At 34.5% G+C, this 24,999-nt stretch overlaps 3 protein-coding genes across 6 annotated transcripts in view; 1 reads left to right on the top strand and 2 right to left on the bottom strand.

Annotated features, from left to right (window-relative positions):
- slc49a4 (solute carrier family 49 member 4) overlaps window positions 1-1,151 on the bottom strand; it is a 49,509-nt gene extending 48,358 nt beyond the window's left edge. The window contains exon 1 of the mRNA XM_067410002.1: window positions 722-1,151. Within this exon, the coding sequence (XP_067266103.1) occupies window positions 722-1,019 (298 nt within the window). The 5' untranslated portion in view covers window positions 1,020-1,151. The remainder of the gene's footprint in view (window positions 1-721) is intronic.
- A 99-nt stretch (window positions 1,152-1,250) lies between these two features.
- Window positions 1,251-12,441, top strand: hspbap1 (hspb associated protein 1). Of its 4 annotated transcripts, none has more exons than XM_067408674.1 (8): window positions 1,251-1,339; window positions 1,672-1,853; window positions 3,064-3,248; window positions 4,223-4,359; window positions 5,867-6,038; window positions 9,347-9,430; window positions 10,490-10,600; window positions 11,951-12,441. In XM_067408674.1, the coding sequence occupies exons 2-8, from the start codon at window positions 1,673-1,675 to the stop codon at window positions 12,428-12,430; spliced, it is 1,350 nt and encodes a 449-aa protein (XP_067264775.1). In that variant the 5' UTR covers window positions 1,251-1,339; window position 1,672; the 3' UTR covers window positions 12,431-12,441. The 4 variants fall into 4 exon arrangements, with proteins under 4 accessions (XP_067264775.1, XP_067264774.1, XP_067264773.1 ...); XM_067408673.1 differs by having other exon boundaries at window positions 1,262-1,350; XM_067408672.1 differs by having other exon boundaries at window positions 1,273-1,386.
- A 33-nt stretch (window positions 12,442-12,474) lies between these two features.
- slc15a2 (solute carrier family 15 member 2) lies at window positions 12,475-24,678 on the bottom strand. The gene is made up of 23 exons (XM_067408671.1): window positions 24,358-24,678; window positions 23,745-23,791; window positions 23,230-23,317; window positions 22,934-23,075; window positions 22,758-22,850; window positions 22,522-22,621; window positions 22,075-22,165; window positions 21,870-21,947; window positions 21,158-21,240; window positions 20,968-21,051; window positions 20,769-20,858; window positions 20,508-20,552; window positions 19,947-19,982; window positions 19,357-19,445; window positions 19,027-19,108; window positions 18,796-18,921; window positions 17,274-17,444; window positions 17,103-17,149; window positions 16,827-16,934; window positions 16,620-16,716; window positions 14,007-14,150; window positions 13,830-13,934; window positions 12,475-13,744 (listed from the first exon to the last, which is right to left on the bottom strand). The coding sequence occupies exons 1-23, from the start codon at window positions 24,371-24,373 to the stop codon at window positions 13,538-13,540; spliced, it is 2,169 nt and encodes a 722-aa protein (XP_067264772.1). The 5' UTR covers window positions 24,374-24,678; the 3' UTR covers window positions 12,475-13,537.
- Between the last annotated feature and the right edge of the window lie 321 nt (window positions 24,679-24,999).

Below are 24,999 nucleotides of genomic sequence, written 5' to 3'. Positions count from 1 at the left end.
CATGGCTGTTGTTTCGTCTGTACTTTCCTCAACTTAATGAGAAACTCATTAAAATGGCATGGCAAGTATGAATACGAAAACTGCATCTACTGACGCCGGGCTTACATAATGACTTGTGTCATATGATGTTAGAGAACTGGTTTTGTGGCCTAACATGTGATGAACTACCTTTTAAAGTTTATCATTTTTATTTCACATGAGGTAATGAGTCTTTCTGTGTGCTGTGCTGTTCAGCTAACCTACATATAGCATGGTTTAAAACATAATAATTTGCAACACTTGTTATTTTTCCAAAATGATGTACTTTAAGTTACACATCAGGCCACACCAACAGAAGTCATTCAAAAAATACATGGCTTCAACATATTTGTCAGAAAAAAACACAAAGAGTACAGTTGTATAAAACGATTAAGAGTCAAAGTGGACAACTCTCTGTAGTGGACAACAAGCATAAACAAGAGATAAACAATTGCGCAGACATCTCAATTTTTGTTAAAACATTCATTTATACGTACATTACACATTTAAATTATGAAATTGACTTTGGTTATTTACTAAAACACCTTAATATGTAACGTTATATCATCAGTTATGTGGAATTAGTGATCCCTCACAATAAATAAATCGGTCTAAATACTGCCACATATATTTATCTTTCATCATTTGTTTGTATTTACAGAAACTGTTGCCATGGCACTAGACTAAAAGCAAAACAACTCACCTTTCTTATCCATCAACCACATAAACAGCAGCCAGGGCAGGTAGCCCACTGGACCCCACAGCACAAGCACCGCGATATCTGTCGACGAGAACTCGAACACATGTTTGGCTGAGTTCTGGATCGGGCCCCAGGTGTTCCATACAATTCCTTGCATAAAACCCAACAATGAAAACATGGTGAGAACAAACCATCGTCTCCCATACACCCTGCTGAACACAGGCTGTGTGGTGTTTGTCGCCGGCTGGGCTGGAACCAGCAAAGGTTCCCTTTCCCCTTCGGTGCTTTCCACGGCACCCATTGAACAGACGTGGTATCACGTTTTAAAATGTCTATATACTATTCAGCAACGTCTATAACATGACACATTAAAAACTAGGGCAGTCACGCAATTGTCAGCTGCCCATCGAAACAAAAACAACCGATGACACTCTCAGCGGCGCTCCAAACTTTAATGCGCATGCGCTGCGTCGAGACGGAATTGACGTACCGTGTGAAACTGAACGTCATTATTCTCCATGTTGGATCATGTACTATATCAACTAAAAGGAGACTAGAGCTCTTCTATGGAGCCAACATGGCCGTTCTTTCCTTTCCCATGTGTTGTGAGGAAACACAGTGGTACGTCTCACGTGAGTTTTGTTTACTAGCTGGAAAAGGGAATTTAGGTGAGCTTACAGTGAGCTTGTAGATGCAAAAATGTAACTATTATGCATATGCTGCACATGCAGTGGCTATGTGTTTTTACATTTAAATATGAACATGTCAGTTGTCACCATATTAGCTGCCAAGGTTTAACTTAGGAATCAATCACTTAGTAAGTGATTGTGATATATGTTCATCGGAGTGTTTTAAAGTTAAACCCCTACATTTACCTAAAAGATTACTGAAAATGTGTTGTATAAGACCAAATCTACTTATCCTAATCATTCTCATCTTATGCTTTTCTGTAGAATGGCTTCGAAACCCTTCACCCCAGAAGAGGCGAGGAGGATTGTTCAGTTTCTACAGAAACCTGCTGTGTTCCTGAACATGACCAATGACTGGCCAGCATTACAATGGACTGTGGAGCACCTGTCAACTTGCCTTACAGAGAGGGTACGGTTCCGTATTGGGAAAAGGAATGAGGATATGGGTAAGCCACAAACATTAAAAGCAAGAGTGAAATAACGGCAGTTGTCCATTTTTAAGCATAATCAGGACATTAATTTATGTAAATTTAAATGACGTGTAGGTTTGTTAGAAGAGGGTTGGACCTAAACTCAGGTAGGAAGATTTCCAGGAATACCCCAAGCACCATTATAATGTTTTCTAGTTACTTGCGAAGAGACAACACCCGTGTAATATCCTACGTCTTTCTCAAGAGTATTCCTCCCCTTTGTTTTAACTATCTAAATTAGGTGAGGTAGACAACTGTCTTGAGAAATGACACACTATGTCATCTGTGTTCAATTTGAATCCACCTGTGTTCAGTAATGTTATTGCACAATAATAAATTAAAAATGCTCGCCTTTCATTTTGGAGAAATTCAAATGTTTGAGTTATGTGTTATGGTGTTATTGACAGGAATAAAGTGGGACAAGGAATAACTGTGGGACAATTTTCAGGTGTAACAGAAACTAAATGTGAAAAATGTCCCTTGAGAGTGTAAATAATTTATGAAGGTGGCTTTTTTTTATTTTTTAGAATACTTATATTATTAAACTATTATTATACTATATTATACTTATACTAATATTAGTAACATACAGTACACCATGTACACTTCAATTTCAACATAAAACACACTTGTTTCTGTAAGAAGATGCACTCCGTCCTAAGGTGCAGTTTAACAGACTTTATTTGAAGAAAACTTTAATTCGAGGTTAGTTTGTGGATTTGAAAAACAGTAATAGTGAGCCTGCAGAACCTTATGGCAACAATGGAGGCTTTGCCATTACAGTTGTAAATGTCTTTGGCACTTCTGGCATATAGTTATGGCAAACCAATGGCAACGATGGACAATCCATCAGAGCTGTTAGACTTTTTACTGAAATGAAATGTAAATATGGGAAGTGAACGTGAAATGTCAAAGAGTGGCAGACTATAGTGTGACGACACTACTTCTAAAACTATTTTCAGCAACAATTTTCAGTTCAAATCAAATCAAGCAAACTGATAATATGAAATGTAAACCATTTCAATATTTAAGTTGCCTCTTACCAAATACAGTTAATTTGAAATTAATGTTACATTATCAAAGGTTTTTCCAGTTTGTGTATTTTGAATAAACCCACTTGGAAAGTCTCTGTGGTCTCTTTCTCTGATAATTCATTAATTACTTTGTTTCACTTTGTTTGCACCAGCTCCTCTTTTTGAAACCGAGTGCTCCTACATTGAAGCAACTGTTAAAGAGTTTCTGTCCTGGACTCTCAATGAGGGTGAATCACTTGTTGGGCCATTTTCTAACTACCACTGCAAGGAATTCTGGGCTTATGCTGATTACAAGTACATTGCCCAGCTTTTTCAGGAAAAACCTGCCATCTTTCAGGTAAACCTTGTGAATTCCCCTTCCATTGTTTTAAAAAAAGGCATTGTATTCATATTTAACTATTAAATTATTGTTATGTGATATATTGTATTATAATATATATTCTTATAATTGATTACATTCTACATTTTGCCATCACAAATTTTAGAGTGTTTAAAGTTGCTAAATTGAGCTCCATTTAAATAAAATAATGAACAAGACACTACTCTTTTCATTTTCTCTTGCCATCAATCATGCTCTCAGACCTCATCAAGCACCATATTAACCCATTTGCCTTTTTTCCGCATGCCGGTTATGCTCAAGAGCAACCAATTTTTCATGAAGTGTCGCTCTACAGCACACAGGGCACATCAATGACATCAGCTTTGATCAATAAACACAGTCGAATATTCATTAGTATGTATTGCCTTGTCTCCCGAGGATGCTTACCTTTATTTTACGAGCTCTCTGAAACTGTTTATTAGCCTAGAGTTGTTACAACATCTCATGAAAATTTATCACACCACTAGGAATAACAGATATGAAGAGCAATTAATCAGTGTTTGCTGTTTTACTGTTTCAGTAAAACATATCCTATGGCACATCAGTGTCATTCTCTAGACATTTAATGATATTTTTGCCAATTTATTTTGTTTTGTTTTCCCCAGCCAAGGGAACAATAACCTAATGTTCGTTTCTAGCTTTCAGTTTTTGTAAATCATAATAAATGCTTATGAGGTGCCAATATTCTCCCTGCCAGCTAGGGCACCGGGAACAGACATGGGCCTCTCTTAAATGATGAATAGGGTAGTTTAGACATTGCTGAGGGCTTGATTACATACCATCTCATTTACAGTCCTCTGGACATGGTAATGGTTTCATTATCTCCCGTCAAGGGCAGCATCTTTTTTTCCAGTGTTTCTTGTTGGTTATATTGAAAAGAATTGACATCAAATAGTTTTTTGCTTTTGTAAACACAAACATTATAACTGCAGGATGTGGTGTGGTCTGACTTTGGCTTTCCCGGCCGAGATGGACGAGACAGCACACTTTGGATTGGCACACAGGGTGCCAACACTCCGTGTCACCTCGACTCTTATGGTTGTAATCTTGTCTTCCAAATCCAAGGCAGGTAAGAACCAAGGTCAGACATTACCCAGGATTTGAGGCCACCAAAAGTGACAAACAGGCCTGAGATATTTGCTGAGGTTCAGTCAGTTATTTTAGTATTACTTATATACTATTATTGTATTCATTAATATTTTTTTATTTTTTTTATTTTTATATTGTCAGTTTTCATTTTCACTTTTGTCATTTTTATTAGTTTTGATTTTTAAAATATCTATTTAGTTTTAGTAATTTTAGTATTTCAACTTAAACTTATTTCAGTCAGCTGATAAGGCAGCATTTCAATAATTTCATTTCCATTTAATATTTCTATTTTATTTCAGCATTATTTCAATTAACAAATATGATTTTTAATAATAGTTGTAGTTGCAGTTTTTGTTTACCCTGCAAAGACATCCAGTCCATTCTGTGTAAAAGCCAGTCAGAGAATGTTAGATTTAAACTTTTTTTAATTAATTTTATTTACTTATTTATTTATTTTTTGCAATTTACTGTCACAGAGATGGTTGTGATTTCTCATGACGCCTATCTTAGCAATATCTGTCATGTAGTAGGTGGTAGATTGAGTTGAAGTATTTGACATGCTAGAAACAATATGCCTTCTTAAAGGCCCCTGAAAATCAATTATAGGGGCTGAATGTCACCATTTAATAAAAGAGAACCCATAATACTACTAATACTACTATTTTATTGTATTTTTCTGCACTTGTATAACCCCTTCTGATTTTATGGTTTGACTTGAAATGGAACTAGTTTTTGATGTCCAGCTGTCGATAGACCCCTGAACGAGATAAGCCTCAGGCAAAACTGCCAATTTGGCTTATTCTATGAACATGGTTTAGAAGAACACCATGCGATTTCTTCAAATATTGACAAGAGCTCTATCTCGTCTTATGTTAGGGTTCCTGATCCAATCCTGAGCTGTTGAAAGAAAGCCATTTTTCTTCTACATTCGAAAGAGCGAGTGATAAACGGAAAGTGCAGTGATGTGAACAGCTATTGAGATATGTTATTTGCTCCATTGAGAGAGGCGAATCTGACAATGAAGAACCTCTTCCTCCATCTTATCTCTCTGTGGAGCTTGTCTTGTCTGTGTAATTGCTTATTGAGACTCCTCATGTCAAGATGGCCTGTCACAGAAACCACAGTATTGTATAATACCTCATAACACTTTGAGAAAGCTAGCTAATCCGTATTCTTTCTCATTAATCTCAATGGCAGTTGCTTCAGTAAATACGCAACCTGCATGCTGAAAATATTTCCTCTAGAAACTGATTTCTTAACAATGCTGAAAGCTTTCTCATTAATCTCAATCGCAGTTGTTTGGCTAGTGCAGCTGTGACGTGAAAGGCAACATATAGGGAAAATATAATCTATGTCACGCTTCTTATGAGCCCTCCAAAAAATCTGGCTGTGGTGAAACCTTCTATAATATAATAAAATATTTGTGATTGATATGTTATTTGGGCACAAAACCTCATGGTATCTCAGTAAAGTCATTATTTCACCAGGAAACGATGGTATCTCTTCCCTCCCGATGACACACCCTGCCTCTACCCAACACGTATCCCATACGAGGAGTCCAGTGTGTTCAGTCAGGTCAGCGTGGTCCATCCAGACCTGAAAAAGTTCCCAGAATTCAGAAGAGCTCAAGTCCACACTGTTACTCTGCAGCCCGGTCAGGTAGGCCTGTATGAAATTTTTTAATACACTTCCTGTCAAAATTTTGGACACCAAGTAATTCTTTATTATTATGAACTACATTTTAGAAAAGTACAAAATAACATAAATGTGAAGTATCTGATGCATCCTATGATGACATCCTAAAAATAATAAAAACACATAGCAAGATATCTAAAACTTAATGTAAAATTAGAACTGTATAAATATAAAAAATAATAAAAATATAAACATATAAAATATAAAAATTAATAGCTAATTATAAAATATTAATAAATAATATCATGGTATATAAATGAAATCAGTACAACAGTACTATATTCACTGAGTGTAAAAAAAAAAAAAAAAAAAAAAATCAAAAATCAATTCTATGACCACTAATTTTGCCATATTAGAACAGTATTAAAAAAAAAAAAAACAGTTAAAAAAACAGAAATGGGAAATATGCTTTTTAAACACTGTTAAAGAAGTTCTGGACATTTGTTGGCTGCCTTTCCTTTACCATTCATCCATTAAAATTACTAATATTTTTTATATTATATTATTAAATTATTACAATAATTATAATTAATTAGTGTTAATAAATGATTTTAATTTATCACAAATTATATTGCCTACAAAGCTAATTTCAAATGTGTTGTCTTAAGTTGTATGAAAGCAAAAGAGGGTTTGTTAATCTCAGATATTACAAAGGAAATCTAGTGTACAGTTGTGCAATTCAGTCAAGATTTGTCCATAAATTACCATCAAGTGATGTCATGGATGGTACGTTTCCAAAACATTCAATATAACATTCCCCGAGTGTCTTTTTGGATCTTGTAACACAACAGTTGGTCTCCTATGTGTGCATTTTAGCAACACGTAGATGAATCAGACAGCAGCAGAATAAAGCTGTGTGCATGTTTGGTAGCACATCCCCCTCCTTCAGTTTCCAGCAGTGTGTGTGAAACCTCTCTGATCAAGCTCTTTGAGAGGCGAGACGGTGGCAAGGCAATTAGCGGCGGTCCAACACAGCGAGCGTACTCTCTGGGAGCACTCACACTTTTCACAGCATACTAATGAAGACGAGAGACACAAACTTCCATTCTCTGAGAGAGCTAACACTGCTCCACTGCCTCTCGCTGCAAATACAGGAGGGGAGAAATCACCAAAAGTATTTACAATATACCTTGTGTTCTGGAATGTTCTAGGTGAAAAATGTTTTTTTTTTTTAATCCTCTGATTCATGTGTCCACTACAGTGTACGGATCTTTTTAATTATTCAGGATCTGATTTACATTCAGTTCACCATAGGGGATTACATTTTACACTTACTCATAAGCCTATTATACATATTTATGACAACATAAGTTGAACATGGCAACGAAAATGGTACAGCAAGCATTACTGGATTATTTACAGTTATCTTGTATTGTGAATTATATTCTTATGCTACAGTCATAGGAAAACAGTGTTGTTATTGTTAACTGAAAATAAGTGTTTCCATTAACTGAAATAAAGCTAAAATAAAATATAAATGTTTGATGAAAAAAAAATTAAATGAAAATTAGAAGTGTTGTCTTGGCAACAAACTGAAATAAAATGTATAATAAAAAGTTGAAGTTGACGTTCAATGATTATTAAAACTAACACTAAAAAAAATATATATATATATATATATATATATATATATATATATATACTTTTTTAAATTATTTAATAAAAAGAATAAAAAGACTAAATCGTTTAATATTATTAAAATGAAAATTGAAATATAAAAATAAAAAGCTAATTTGAAATATATATATATAATATAATATTTTTATTATTATTATTTAATAAAAAATAAAAAGACAAAATCGTTTAATATTATTAAAATGAAAATTGAAATAAAAATAAAAAGCTAATATGAAATATTATATATATATATATATATATATATATATATATATATATATATATATATATATATATAAAATATTTTTTTATTATTATTTAATAAAAAAGAATAAAAAGACAAAAGCATTTAATATTAATAAAATGAAAATTGAAATATAAAAATAAAAAGCTAATTTGAAATATTGATAAATGCTGTTTATCTCGTCTAATTTTCTTTTTTGAATTTCCATGTCAATCTGTTTCATGACCACTAATTCTGTGTTTGTATTTTCTGTTTCATGGATCTGTTTCTGACATTTAGCTGAATATTTGTTTACTCCTTTATTATCATAAAGAGTTTGCTTAGATGGAAAAAGCACTGCATGTGAAAATCAATTGACCTCATCTAGTCCTATAAATATTGCTTGGATATTGATTTTTTTTTTTTTTTTTATGAGCCAAATGATGTGATGTTATATAGAGCACAGCTGCCACCTTGTGGTAAATGGTATTTCAATAAGCACTTTACATCTGTTGTACATACAGTGTACAGAGTTGGGTCCAAAACTCTGACATCAAATGTAATATATATATATATATATATATATATATCACAGCCATGCTGATATATACTGTATATAATAAGGTTTACACATTTTTTTTTATAGTTCATGCCACTTGAGTGCTGCTGTCATTAAAGCAAAAGAGAAACAAATAAAATACTAAGACCATCTGAAAAAACCCATATTGAATCTCTACATTTATAATATATGGCAAATAGAATGGAATGAGTGTGTATATAACAAACTTTATGAGGTGAATCCAGTCATAAATCAAGGAATTAATCATTGTTATTATTTTGAAAATAGACATGACCAGGTTGTGTACACAATATGTCGAATTGGACATTCAAGACTCATATTTATTGAAAGGAGAAGAGAAACTGTTTTGTGACTTGTGTAAGAATATCTTAAGTCTAGAACATATTTTACATTTTAAAGTGAATTATAAATAAATAATGTATTAAAATGATATTGTAATGATAATGGCCATGAATATAGCCATTGTTGCTAATATAGTGTTAAATCATGAATAAATAAATAAATAAGGCCATCTAAAATTAAACTTAATGATTCAACATTTCACTCAAATTGTTATGCTAATAATATTTAATAAAAAAAAAAACATATATATATATATTAGTCAACATTTGAAGTGGATCAAAAAAGTTGTCATAAGAACTAAGTTGTCCTAAGAAGAAGGTTTTAGGACAACTTTGATGAAAGGTTTTGATCCACTTTAAATGCTGAAGCCCAAATATATGTATAACAATAATTTTCACTAGTGGTCTCAGATTTTTTGCACCCTTTTGTTTGTTCATTTAAGTCAGATCATTGTTTGACATGTTATGAATATCTTCTGAGTTTTGACTGACTGCTGTTGTCTTCCATCAGGTTCTGTTTGTCCCCAGACACTGGTGGCACTATGTGGAGTCTGTGGATCCTGTGACTGTCAGTGTGAACTCCTGGATTGAGATAGTAGGACACTTTTGCTTTTTTGGCTCTGCTGATTTATTTATATTGTGAATTCAATTCAAGTTTATTTGTATAGCTCTTTTCCCAATGCATATTGTTTCAAAGCAGCTTTACAGAAAATGCTTGATTCTGTGTTAAAATTGAGGAATAACATTCTGTTATCAGCAAGTGATGAGTGTATCAATGTAACATCCATATGGCAGTAATATACAGCTATAATATAGTACATGTTACGTGGTTAGCTAACTTTGTATATTCAGTTAAGAAGACAACACATTAAATTAAAATTATGAAAACTTTTGCGTGTAATGATACAAGATTAATATTACAATATAAGGAAATCGCAAATAGGGAACCAAAGGAGAAGAATTAGCGTAGCTGCTGTTCATAGCATTTTGAGGCAAAATATGATCGTTGTATTTGGTACTATTTCATCAGATATAATTGAAGTATAAGTTTATGTGAAGTATTATGTGTATGTTTGGCTAAAGAGATGTCTGACAGTGTCTGAGCCCTGAACATTATCAGGAAGGCTTTTCCAGTGTTTAGGAGCCAAATGTGAAAAAGCTCTACCTCCTTTAGTAAACATTGATATCCTTGGTTCTATCAAAAGCCTAGAGCTTTGTGATTTTACAATTGACACAGAACATAATAGTTTGCCAGTGCAGAGACTGGGGTGATATGATCATATTTCCTTGACCTGGTTAGAACTCTAGCAGCTGAATGTTGGACTAACTGTAGCTTATTTTTTGAGGATGCAAGAAAACCACATAGTGCAGTCTTGAGGTAACATGTTTGGCAAATTGGCTAGAACACTGTTTTTGAAACATGGGAAATATGATTTTCAAAAGACAAGCTGCCTAGGTCTTAAATTGTAGAGGATGAGAGCTATCCAATTTGCTGTTTACTGTAATTGTTCCCATAATGCATAGCAAACCCGACTGCTCAAACTATCTGGATGGTTTGATTACTCAAGATGACTCTTTTCCATGTGTACTTCAAATTTTTAGGAAAAAGTTGTATATGTCAGCATCTGATGTGGTTTCTTTTTTTCTGCCATAGGACATGGACGATGAGGCCAGAGTAGGAGAAGCTCTCACTAAGACCATTGTGTGTGCCCTGAAAAGCGTTCCCAGCTTAGACAACAATGACCACTGGCTCAATCCTACTGAGGTATTCAGTACATACGGCACAGTGCATAAGAGACACGATTTATTGAATAACTGGCCTGAAATCTCAGTAAAGCAGTGAAAGTTCTGCAAAACCAAGTTTCACACCAAACCCCATGTAGTTGTTGAAAGAATGTTTCTGTAATTTAATAAGATGATAAATGCAATGTATAATCTTTTGTTCTACAGAGGGCGCCTGTGATCAGTTCATTATTTGCATAGTCAAAAAATAACGTGGACATCAATGTCTATATATTTTGTTAAACATCTTGATTTTAGATTAAAAAGTAAATGAATATACCATAATCTTTGTTTTTGAAAGAAATTAATACATTTATTCCACAAGGATGCATTAAAAATGACAGTAAATACATGTATAATTTTACAAAAGATAAAGCACTAAGAAATATACACCAAATCAGCATATTAGAATGATTTCTGAAGGATCATGTGACACTGAAGACTGGAGTAACGATGCTGAAAATTCATCTTTTCCATCAAAGGAATAAACTACATCTTAAAATATATTAAAATTGAAAAAAGTTAATTTAAATTGTAATAACATTTCACAATATTTTGTGTATTTTTCATAAATACTGTAAATGTAGTCTTGGTGAGCTTAAGAGACTTTTTTTTAAAAACAATACAAAATATTACCAGCCCCAAAATTCTAAGAGTACATTTGTGGTGAACTGGTTGCCATTTCATTTTAATATTTTTAAAATAAATTTCATGTGGTATGACAATTTTAATAAGTATAAATATTCCATGTAGTTTCTTAGTTGATCTGAGCTCAGAAAATGTGAATCTATAATAAGGATAATATAGAAATATTAGGTTTATAAACAAGTTTTGATAGAGTAGAGTATGTTAGACAATTAAAATTATATTATCTGGTTGGCGCCGATAGCCTAGTGGTTAGTGTGCCGACATATGGCGCAAATGAGTTCACGGCGACCAGAGTTCAATTCCCGTCCTTTGCCAGTCCTGTCCCCCCCTCTCTCTGCCCAGTGCTTTCCTGTCTGCTCTCTAAAAGGCACAAAAAGCCCATAAATATAACTAAAAAAAAATTATCTGGTTCTGCAATTTGGTTTTTAAATGAATAATAGCTTATGTGAATATTTATGTAATGAATAATGATGTTATAATATTTATACATGCAATTTAAAACCCTTATGCTGTTATTTTATAAGGAGACATTTTGAAGCATCTCTGCAGGACAGAATGACGGCGATATGATTTGTAGCTTTGTGTGAGAAATAAGTTGCTAATGGGTTTGAAAGGATAAATGTGACAATTAAATTTTTTTAATGATACTGCTTAACTGCACAGTTTATCTTTTTGTGTATCTTAGGATAGAGTGTCTTCTCATGATGAAAACATGCAGTATTTGAACCTAGCGGTAAAGGCATGTATGGACAAGAGGAAAGATGATACTGAAGGCTGGTCTTCGCTTGCAGGCCAACCTAGAGCAGAGGCGGGAAAACGTGACTCCAGTGGACTGTTAAAGAGTCCAGCATCTCCTTTTGTTGTTCCCTTCGGACCTCATCTCATTCCTGTTATTTTGGCTCATAAAACCGAATGGAACTGCCCAAAGGACAAATCTTGTTTCAAGTCCAATGACCTCTCACAGACAAAACAGAGAAGTGACGATGAATTTTGTCAGAGATCAGGTCAGCATGCACAACAGGAAGCAGGAAGCCCAGGAACCTCAGAAGAAGGTGCTGGTATGCACATATCCACCAATGACATGCTAGAGCTCCTGGTACACCCTGATGTCATCACTCTAGTTACAAGGCTAATCATGTGCCGACAAAGAGAACTTCAGTCTTAATTTGTACCGGATGAACAGTACTTTTATAAATAAAAGATCATATGCTGATTATTTTTTGATTCCATGACACTTTCTGTACAAACAATCACATCAGTTGTCAACGATGTTTAATATTCGTTTGTTATCCAGATACAAAATTATTAATTAAAATTTAAAGTGGGATTAGACGTTCACATTTTCCATGTATTACACATATTTAAACATATGTAACTGATGTGACAGTAATGTTGTCCAGGAGTTAATCAAAAATACTATTTACCTGAATGGTCATGACAGCAAAGGTCCTATTCAGACATGACTAAAATTTCCCAAACCTCATAAGGAAATAAATGTTTCAGAAATATAGACAGTGAATTAAATCCAATGTGAATCAAATGTGTTTTTCTCACACAACCTCTGTAAAAAGTACAAGTTTTCCAGTGAATTTGGGGTTAGAAAACTAATCCTTTAACTTTAAGGGTAAAATAATAATTGGATCAAATGCTGAAATCTGATCTGTAAAAAAAACAAACAAAAAAACATTTTCCACACAAATACTGAGCTGCACAACTGTTTTCAACATTGATAATAAATGGATCATGTGAAACTGAAGACTGGAGTAATAGCTGCTTAAAATTTAGCTTTGCCATCACAGAAATAAATTACACTTTAAAATACATTTAAATAGTTCATTTTTACAGATCAGATTTTGTAATATTTCCCAATTACACTGTTTTTCATGTATTTTTTGATCAAACAAATGGAGCCTTGGTGAGCGTAAGAGACTTAAATATCTAATGTCAAAAACATTAAATATCTTACCGACCCCAAATCTTTAAATGGTTGTGTATGTAAAGTCCATCACATTCTTAAGGTAACTACTCAAAAACAAATTACTTTTTGCAAGGTACCATGCAATGTAAAATAATAATAATAGCAATAAATTTCTTCAGCGCAGTAAATTTCTCTTAAATCAGCTGGAATATGATCCCTGATCAGTAGAGTTCAGCATAATGCCACATAAAGGCCTTGGAACAAAATAACAGAGTCCGATGTGAAAGATGTTAGCATAATTAGCTTAATTGCAGTTAATGGATCTGAATACTTCATAACGAAATGGTCATTTTGCTACATCTTGGTTTGCTTTGGCATGTCAGCCATGGAAACAATCTCGTTGTTCTTACTATCTGAACTTTTCACTTTCTCGTCGTTTGCGTCCTCACCGTAAATCTTGTCCAGCTGATCTGCATCCACATAGGTGTAAAAGTAAGCCATGATGGAGAAGATGATGCTGACGGCAACCAAAAGGGCAGCAAAAAGGATGAACTCTACCCACTGTAGATTAAATAAGCAGTTTGTCAGTGCAGGATCTATGCAACAAAACCATAAAGGCATTTATAAGAAAGCCCACACTGCTTACCTGTTCCATCCCGGCCCCCTCTGCCACAATCAGTACAATGACATTTCCAAATGCCACAGTCATAAGCCATCCAGCCTGGAGAACAGACTTCATGCTTGCCGGTGCCTACGCACAAATGCATAAGAATAAGAAATATATGCACACAAGCTAAAAGTACAAAGCATTTCATAGACTTACCTGTGAGTAGGAGAACTCCAAACCAGTGATAGAGAACATAACTTCTCCAGCAGTGAGGAAGACATATTGTGGAATTTGCCAGGCGATGTGAATGTTGTTGGCTTGGATATCCTCCATCTTTCTGGGTGTTAGATTGTTGCTTTCCTGTAGAAATGAACCATATCTGTGTCAAGATATTGATCCATAAAAGCATTTTTTGCTTCTTGTTTTGAAATATTTTAATGGTGCTGCAGCATGTAATATTGACAGCAGTCCAAATTAAGAATATTGGAGAGAGTTGTTTCCCCCGCCCCCACCTCAGACTCAATGCTCATGAGGGTTGCTAGATTGAGGACACGCAACAGGAGCGAGCACAATTGACCATGGAAGGCAAAGAGCATTTACGCTAAGTTTAGTTGATTTATCCGTGTTTAATATGTCTCTGGTCATATTAATAAGCTGCAATAAGCTTGTTTTCCACCGACTGGCAACCCAGTTTGTACAGTGTACTGGAACAGTGTTGAAATAGTATTGGGTAAATTGGCAGGGGGCGGGATCACACAGACCAAAACAAAAACAGACATTCCAACACGGGACGCACATATCGAAGTTGAAAAAACTGGATGTAGCACCGTTCTTTGTAAAAACGAGTATGTGAACTTGGCACGTTTCCTAAATACCTGCAAACATATGGCATTTTCTTGCTTTAGTACAGTCAAAAATAAATAAATACATACAGCACCTTTAATTGAATGTATGCCTGTGCAGTCTTTTTTTTAAATATATGGCACTTGGTTTAATATTTTGTTATCTAATCAATGACATTCACACACTATCATTTGAAAATTTGGGTTTGGCAAGATTTTTTTATGTTGTTGAAAGAAGTCTCTTATGCTCACATTTATTTGATCAAAAATACAGTAAAAACAGTGATATTGTGAAATATTATATAATTAAAAAAACTTTCAGAATTTTCAGCCATTACTCCAGTCTTCAGTGTCACATGATCCTTCAGAAATCATTCTAAAATACTGATTTGATGCTCAAGAAACATTTCTTAACTATCACAGTTGAAACTGTATTTTTGTGGAAATGTGATAATTTTTTTTCAGGATTCTTTAATATAGAAAGTTCAAAAGAACACCATTTATTTGAAATAGAATAGACAAGAGCCGTCGCTTTTTTCATTTTTAAACACTTGCAGTCTGTGTAATTCATAAACAACTTCATTAATCATAAATCTCTCCAACAGTGTAGCATTAGCCGTTAGCCACGGAGCACAGCCTCAAATTCATTCAGAATCAATGTAAACAATATAACAATACTCACATAATCCGCCGCATGCATGCCGCATGTATGACGAACACTTTGTAAAGATCCATTTAAGGGTTATATTAGCTGTGTAAACTTTGTTTATGCACTGTTCAAGGCAAGTGTGAGCTCCGTGGGCGGAGAGCCCGTAGCCAGTAGCCCTGAATCGGCTCATTTATAATGATGCCCCAAAATAGGCAGTTAAAAAATTAATTAAAAAAAAATTAATGGGGTATTTTGAGCTGAAACTTCACAGACACATTCAGGGGACACCTTAGACTTATATTACATCTTTTTAAAAAAAGTTCTATGGCACCTTTAAAATTATTAATTTCTATTTCTTAAAAAAAATCATTTGAACGGTAGTATACAAACCATGGCAGATGATGGAATCATTAAGGAAGCATGCTTAAACAGTCTTTATAAAATGGATAGTTCTGGCCCTTGATTCTGATTGGTTGAGCCGCGTTTGAAGCTGTTGTAAAATTCCCGAAAACATACAGCTGACCGAATTACACTAGTATCGATGCGACACTGAGTGTGTATGTTGCTGCGTCTGTCTTAGCAACCACTCTTAGCAATATAAACATGTTTGTTCTCAATTGATTTTGTTCACTGCAGCTTACAGCATTATGTAGAAGAGTGTTGTGAGAGAGATATCGAGTGAGCGAGTTCATTACCTGCATTCAAATTTTGCATTTTCCTTCAAGTCAGTCCTATGTTCATAATAAAAAAAAATCTGTTTGAATGTCTGCTGTGATCTTGTCCTTTTAACATTTAATGGGTTTTCCCATGCCCTGCTGACACTGACAGCGCTAGTCAAACCATTTGTCATTTGCGTCTTGTTCTGTGTTCACAAGTCTTTGCGACTGAGTGACTTGCTCATAAAGACAATCTTTGCCACCATTTCATGATTTTACTTCATGATACATATTTTTTGGCTTTAATATTTGTATTGTGTGGTAACCATTTTATAAAGCTGTGGTTTACAGTGAATTTATAAGAGCTAAGGGGGTTTTAGGCACTCCGCTCCACGTGGTGCCTAACCTGTTATAAATTCACTGTAAACCACGGCTTCTTGAGGCTTATTGCTTTATTGTCTATTTGGTGATGCAAGTGGCACAAAAACATTTCAATAAATTGAGGATGCAGAACTGAATGTTACATGATCTCATTTATCAGCAGAAATAGCCAGTAAAATCTTAAGCCAAGTTCTCATTGAGTTCAGCCCTTATAAAGTACACAATAAAGTATATCTTAAACTTTGCAGTAAATTATAAGTTGAAGAAAAACATTAACTAGAAACTGAACTCTATCACCCACCTGTGTGAGTATGACTGTGTAGAAGGCACCAAAATCAAGAAGTCCCAGATCGATTTCATATTTATTGGAGTCTGTTTCACAAACAACTCTATTGTATCTGCAAGAAGAGTAAATGCAGAAGTGAAAAACTGTGATCAATTGAAGGGGTTGCTTGAAACTATATTTATGGATAATGACACAGATGTTCTGTAGGATTAAAATACTCACTCTCCCCTTGGTACACTTATATTGTAAGAAATCCCATAATTAGCAGGTGCATACAATTCTTCCTTGCCAACAGTTATGTTCATATTCTCAGTGTGGGTATTGATAAACCTGCAAAAGACAAAAGTGTACTGAAAATGATTTCAGGCAATCCCAGTTGCTTTGTCAAAGGTTATCTTGAAGGTATTGATAATTGAATCAAAGCACTAAAGTTTAACAAAGCTGTTAAACAGTAACTTGAAACAATATAAAACAATGTTCTGCGAGTGTTAGGTATACCTTAGATATGCAGCCCCGGTTTCAGATTTGGTGATGTGATCTTCCACCTGTATTTATTTTAATAATGATAAATGTCAAATTCTGTACAGTAATGTATATTGCTATAGAATATATTCTGGTAGAATCTCTGCTGGTGAAATCGATAATATAATTCCACAACCAGGAACTCACCAGTTTGCAAACAGTGTCACCAGGCTGTGCAGGATTGCGCAGGATAAGACTGTAGGCAGCCCGTTCTGTGAATGTGAGTCCACACTGGTATTCTGCCCCATTGTGACTGACAGTCACTGTCTGCAGCTGGGATTCGCCAGTAAGTGGAAGACTTGTGTATCCCGAAGGATCCTGTGTAATAAAAAAATCTGTTGTTTACTGGCTAAACCTAATCAAATAAAGCAATAACATGAGTTACAGCATGAGTTCCAGTGCATTACAGCACTTTTAGAAATGGTCATAGACATGACGTGAAGCTGAGAGCCTAAAGCTCCTTTAACTCTTGTAAAATCACATAATACATGGCCTCAGATGACTTATTGCTTGAATATAGGGGTTTTCAAAGTCAAAGACAGTGGGCCTCCTCTTTGACACAACGTACACAATGGCATCTCCACACCCCCCAATTTTTAATAATTTTCAATAGCGATCAGTGCACTGATAAATACGAACGGACTCTCGTCTCGTGTGCCTAAAACACGACTCCTGTATGTCACTGTAATCGTCTTTACCTTTATTACAATAGTCATCCATCGAAACTTTACTAGCGTGACAGTGGTTTGTTTTAAAGGATTAGTCCACTTTTAAATAAACTTTTCCTGATAATTTACAAACCCCCATGTCATCCAAGATGTCCATGTCTTTCTTTCTTCAGTCGAAAAGAAATGAAGGTTTTTGATGAAAACATTCCAGGTTTTTTCTCCTTATAGTAGACTTCAATGGGCACCAAACGATTGAAGGTCAAAATTAGTTTCATTGCAGCTTCAAATTGTTCAACACGATCCCAGATGAGAAATAAGGGTCTTATCTAGTGAAATCCAGTGAGACCCATTGAAGTCCACTATAAGGAGAATAATCCTGGAATGTTTTCATCAAAAACTTTAATTTTTTTTCGACTGAAGAAAGAAAGACATGGACATCTTGGATAACATGGGGGTGAGTAAATTATCAGGAAAAGTTTATTTAAAAGTGGACTAATCCTTTAACCAACCGAGAGATGTAGTTTGCGTATCATATACTCATGCATGTATCCTATAGTCTATCATTTTTTTAAATGTCTCTCAAGCTCGCCAAGACTGCATTTATTTGATATTACATTCAAAAATACAGCAAAACATTATTATTGCAAAATATTATTACAATTTAAAATGGGTGTTTTCTATTTGAATGTAATGTCAATCAATGCTAATGTCAAAGCAGAATCATTACTTCAGTCTTCAACGTCACATGATCCTTCAAAAATCATTCTAATATGCTGATTTAGTGCTCAAGAAACATCTGATTATTGTTACCAGTGTTGTTAAGTTTTTGTGGTAACCATGATCCATTTTTTAAGATTCTATTATTTGAAAAATAGAAAGTTTAAAAAAACAGCATTTATTTTTTAACATATTAGTCATATATACAGAAAATACATTATTATAAGTATGTGTTGAGTATGGACGCAATAAAATGCACTCATGTTTGTCTGCAGTGACAGTACCTCATATGGTGTAAATGGCTCTGAGAAGACATTGTGTTCTGGAAATTGCACTCTGACATCTGAATCCATAAGATTGAAAACCTGAATGAGGCTTTCTTTGGCAGGAGGAGGCTCCACAACAGTTTTCTGGCCACAGAGATGAAATGTCACTTTCAGTTAATGTTGACAAGCTCTAAATGACTGCTTTTAGTGGTTCTACAGAAGATCTTTATTTTTTGGAAATGTACATACAATGACGTAAACTTCTACAACAGTTGCAGCACAGAAGGCAAGTGCAGCAAGGATCATGCCTGATGCCATCTTCTTTAGTGGACTGAAAATGAACAAGAAAAGTTGATTTACACAAACAAGGATACTAAATAATCAAATGAGTGTCATGTTAACACATATATGCCAGTTTCACAGACAAGGCTTAAGCCTAGTCGCAGACTAAAATGCATGTTTTTTTAAAATGTGCATGTTTGATTTATCCCCCCCCCCCCATGTTTTTCATATATATATATATATATATATTTTTTTTTTTCTTCTGACATGTGACATGTGCATTTACACAGCACTCACGTGAGTTTGATCCGACACAGCCCTACCAGCGGGTAAATGCCCATGTCAAAGATTGGAATAAACACCAGAATCAGCAAAGCATTCAGCATCTTAACAACACAGAAACACACACCCAGTGAATGACACTATAAGACACTGATTATGAAGGTGATAACAATAAAATTTTGTTACTTAGGTTTTTACAGCCTATCATAAACTGACTGGTCATTTTGGTATGACAAAAGAACAGGAATAAGTTTGAGTAAACACTTTTTGTCAGATTGACCCTCATAACCTTTAACCATATAAAGTATTATCTAAGATTTAAATTGATGTTCTAATAAATAATAAATGTAATGATTTATTTTGCAAAGTGTTCAAAAGTCTAGTCAAGAGTCCAAAGTCTAGAGCTAACTGAGTTTTAATGTTGAAAATTCAGAAATAAATATTTAATATTTAAATTACCGATAATATGTATTCTTTAAAATTTATTAAAATAAATTGTACATGTCAGTCTTTAAACAAAACTGATTATATTAAAAATTCAACAATGAACCCTTAGCCTATGTATGTGTATGTCTGTCTGATGATTTTTTGTCTGTTTGTCTCACCTGCATTTGATCAGGCTTTAGTATGAAGCCTCCACCCTGAAAACAAATTAGCAACTCATTATTCTGATTTTTAGCTAAAATGTGATCATTTTGTCATGATTGAAGAGTACATTATCATAGACATCTTCAAAACTGACATGCATGGACTAAAAACAAAAATAATTTCATACTGAAGGTCTTTAAGCTAGGATAGAGTAAAAAAAAAAAAATAATAATAATATTGAAAAAAATTAAGCACTTAAACTCTGCAGCATTTGAATTTCTACACCAAGAACTATTATAAAGTGTTAAGATATATAACCTTTGGATTCAATAGTGATGTCAAAGCCTGTAGCATATATGTTGTTATCAAAATAAAAATCAGGGACATCATGTTATCTTATTTTACTTGGCATATCGCTTAATTGCTTAGAATCACAAAATAATATTATGAAATGTGTGACAATTGCTTTCACTGTCCTAACAATCTTGCATTCCCAAATGTATACCTACCCAAAAAGAATTTTATTAAAATAAAGTATTAATGCCTTAATATTGGAGGTCACAAAAAAAAGGACTTACAAAATTCATGTTCATTCGAGTGGCTTGGAGAGTCCAGCGTGAACCCTGGCATAGAACAAAGAGAGATATTCTTCATTAACTTCACAAATAATTCTGATTTATTCAAAGAATTCATGATGAATATGATGAGGAATCAAGACATTTTTCTTGTTCCTTAATGGCAGAATTTTCATTTTGGTTGAACTGTCCCTTTTAGTGAAATACTGTGTTGAGTTGAGTTATAAAGAATATAAAGGATATCAACTGAATAAAACCTTTTACCTGCTGGTCAAAGAGAGCCCAGAACATGGGCAATGGAATATAGAGAACCAGCACCCTGAACACCATTTTAATTTCCTGAATGAGCCGCTTCTGTAAAAACATCAGAATCATGATTTAAAATATTGATTTCATTGGTAGATGAAGCAGCACCCAGGATTTCAACTGGGTAGATTTGGTTTGTATAGCAATTAAAACATACTGGGTACTTCTCCTCTGCCCAATCCAGCCAGTGACTCCGTTTTGGGCTGTTCTTGGAATTCTTCCATCGATTGCGTATAGCAAACTGGCAAAATCAATGTAAAAGATGACCCTTAGCTTTCTTTTCATGCTCCAGATCCTTCAGTGACACATTAAAGAAAGCTTTTAGACTGTTGATAACATTTACTTACCCCAATACATTTGCAGACACGTGCCAAGACATTTCCCTCTGGAGGACTTTTCTTATATAGCCCACTTCCAGCGATAAACACCACTACATTAACAAGTACAGACTTAATTACATGCCTAATAAGTTAAATGAGGTAGATAAAGGGACCATGGCAGTGAAAGTGCATTAATAATCAAGTATTGGTTCATACAAGCCATGTTGTGTTTGCAAAAATGATTTCTCTATTTTAAAATGCATTTCACAGCTAAATGAGTAAACAGAATCTAAATACATTTATATTTATGTATTTAGCAGATGCTTTATCCAAAGTTACCTACAATAGAGGAGCATAAGCAATGGGTCAGAGCCAATAATATCCATAAAATTATATACACGCATACATATATACAATACACACATATATATGTGCAAAGACACTAATAATTTTAAAGTGTCCCCAATTACTTCTTGGAGCCACTATATGTGTATATGGTCTATCCAGTTTCCAGACAAAGGCTGAATCCCTTCTGTTTCCATACAGGATTCATGGTATAGTGAATGGGATTCGCTAATGTGCTATCATAACATACTGGGATTTCAGAATAAAACACCAGGAGTTCGCTAAATATACATGCCTACTGAGTACAGTTGGTTTCACAAATACAATCCGTTTAGGATTACCAATTCTTCCCAAATTCCTTCCATTCTTCCACCTAAAATTCACGGACTCTCACCTAAGGCAATGACCATTAAAGCCGCAGGAACTCCAAAGGCCAAGGCGTAGCAGTCTCCTCCAAAGCACTGCACATCACCTATAGAGTTTGAGTGTAATGATAATCTAAGATTACTTTAATTGACATGATAATGGCACTTTATGACTGCCATATACTTTCATTACTTTAAAAGAGTAATTGTAGAATGAAGCTTATCTTAACTGACCTCTTAGTATTGGTGTGACAATGGTGGACAAGACACTTCCAGCATTGATTGACATGTAAAAGATAGAGAAGAATTTTCTCCTCTCATCTGTCTGAATGAGAAAGGGTTAAAAGAAGTTAGATATGGTAAGACCATATCAAATCAAATCAAATCAAAAGTTGTGTTTTTTAGCCCATGTCAATTAGATTTGAAATCACTCATATGAGTGTTCTCCTAAAACACTAGATTTTTTTTGTTTGTTTGTCTAAGCATATTATTATGTGCTGTTTTATCTTAGGTTGTGTATATAATATTTATTTCCATTATTTGATTTATTTCTGCTGTGCAGCATTCTCTGATTTTACTGTGTTTTAAAAATAAATGACTTGAGATATTAAAGAAGCATTACATTTTACTGAATTTGACAGGTGTAAACATTAGCTGATATAATTTTGTGTCATGACTTACATTCTCCTCATCAAACTGGTCACCACCAAAAGCTGCAACACATGGTTTGATTCCTCCTGTCCCAAAAGCTATAAGGATCAGACCAACCACTGACAAAACTCTATGAGGAAACAACAACAAAAAAAAAAATTGCACTGCACCTCTAAACTCGAAATACTTATTTCACTTGAAACAGTTTTACAGTATGGCCTCACAGTAGAATGCTACACCTTTGACTGGCATCAAAAGAAGCTTACATATGAAGAGTGCTGTCCCCTACATCAGGAATGGCACCCACGGACTTGACCACATGACCGATCACATAGACTATAGACAGATAGATGATGGTTCTGTAAACAGAATTTAAAAAAGGCTGTTTTCAACATCAACTTTCCCAATTATTCATCAACTGAGTATTAAGAACAGGACTGACCTGAACTTCCCCAACCATGAGTCTGCTATCAAGGCTCCCAGAAGTGGAGTGAAGTAGCACAGGCTTGAGAAAGCATGGTACACAGCTGTAGACAGGTCCTTGTCCCAGCCCAGGTAGTTGATGAAATAAAGCGTGAGCACCGCTGTATAAATAAGACGCATAATAATTAATACAACATTAGGAAAGTGATAGCAGATTTTCTATATATGTGCAAAAATGCAAGATTACAATCCTTTTTTCTCCAAAGAAAAAGTTTTAAAAAATGTTGTTCTAACATATATATTCAGTTTAATTACCTTTCATTCCATAGTAAGAGAATCTTTCACAGAACTCGTTGACCACAATGAAGGCAATGCTAACTGGGTAGTTAGTCCCACATAATTTCTGTGTGCAAGCAAAGTAGCATTTGATTACAAACAGGCATTTCACATTTTCACTGAAGAAAATGGAAGAAAAACTGGACCAAAAGATAATTAACATTATCCTGTTCATTCATCAGAATTTAAAATGGTAGTATGCGTCAAATATGTACCAGAGCTTTGGTCAAAAATGACCCCAAAAGAGACAAAAACAACCCAGTGGGACAAAAAAATACCCCCATGGTGAATTCCTTTGTTTTGTTTACATAACATTTGGAATATTTCATAATATTCTACTCTATGCATATCTGTAGTTATGTTTAACAGCATTACAGAATGTAGTGACCTTTATTTGCTGTCTGATGTAAGTTTTATTGAGTCTTTAGCAAATAGTTAATATTTTAAAATGTGTAATGCAAAAAGTGTTGCTGAAAAGGGGAAATAACTCTCACCGGTGAACGCTGCTCTTTCCCATGATTCTCTGCATCAACATCTTTGTCTAGAGCAGAAAAAAAAAAGATTAAATGAGAAGTAGGTGATAGAAGTGTGGAATTTGAAAAAAATCTACTATCAACTAATTTAATGTTGATCAAAAACAATTAGAAATTGTGCCTCCAGGTTTTACCCTAGCCAACAGGAACAGAAAAGCAAGATCATGCAGTGCAATTTTTATTTGTTTTAGTATTATGGAGTTGAAAAATTATGCGCATTTCCACCACACTCAAGTCTGCACAAGCACAACATTGTTTTTTCCCAACTGGCGAAACTGTTGCATTCAACATTCCTGTCCTATTTACCGATTATCGTGCAATGCATCATATTTAGGCATTGGCATTATCAAGTACGTCATATAGTGTACATGACGCAAATTTTGTTTAAACTCAAACATTAACCCTTACGACTGCTTTAAAGTTGCATAAATGATTCAGTCCACGACAATATCCAAAAAAACAGACACGTCTCGCAGAGACGACTCCAAAATTTGACTTAGAGAAAACTGCCACATCAAAGACTTGTATTGAAAGAATGTGAAAACAGTTGAAGCTTAAAAACAGCCCTCATTACCCTTCATTTTTCCCATGTCTTCACTGAAATCGAGTGTGTATTTCAACACTTAACATCTAGTGGATTCCTGAGCACGCGTCCAAGTCCGTCCTCCACAGAGTGAAAACTCATCCGCCTCGCGGTGCAGTTAAAGCAGTTTAACCCTCCTGGGTTAATGTTCTACTTCATGAATCGGTAACACCGAACCGGGCGGGTCGATGTGCTACACGAGACCCAGCTCATGCATCAGATTATGTGGTTTATTATGCGGGAGCTTCCCTCTCCTAAAACTGTTAATATATAAACGAACGCAACGAAGGCAATAGCTGAGGAAAAGATTTGACTTCGGTATAATTACAATCCCATGTCTTTTCTTCTTTTTTTCCGACTTTTGGGTTGGTTGGGCTGTGTAAATGTGTCCTAATTAAAGTAGTAAACTTGTGTCCCCTTCAGTGCAGCTCCCACTTCCCTCTGCAGCAGGCGGAGCCATTCAGCATCTAGCGGGACTAGTGGTGGTCAGTCACAGTGATCAACAACTTTTTGAATGGTTCTTCAATTAAAATGTTATCCCAGGTGAAAAAAAGTACATTTCTATAATATACTTAAAGTGCTCTATTTTCGTGCACTAATTTTGTACTTAATATACTAAAAATTCTTCTTTAG

This window comes from Chanodichthys erythropterus, chromosome 14 (assembly GCF_024489055.1).
Source record: "Chanodichthys erythropterus isolate Z2021 chromosome 14, ASM2448905v1, whole genome shotgun sequence".
Lineage (NCBI taxonomy): Eukaryota > Metazoa > Chordata > Actinopteri > Cypriniformes > Xenocyprididae > Chanodichthys > Chanodichthys erythropterus.
This window is presented reverse-complemented; position numbering and strand designations above follow the sequence as displayed.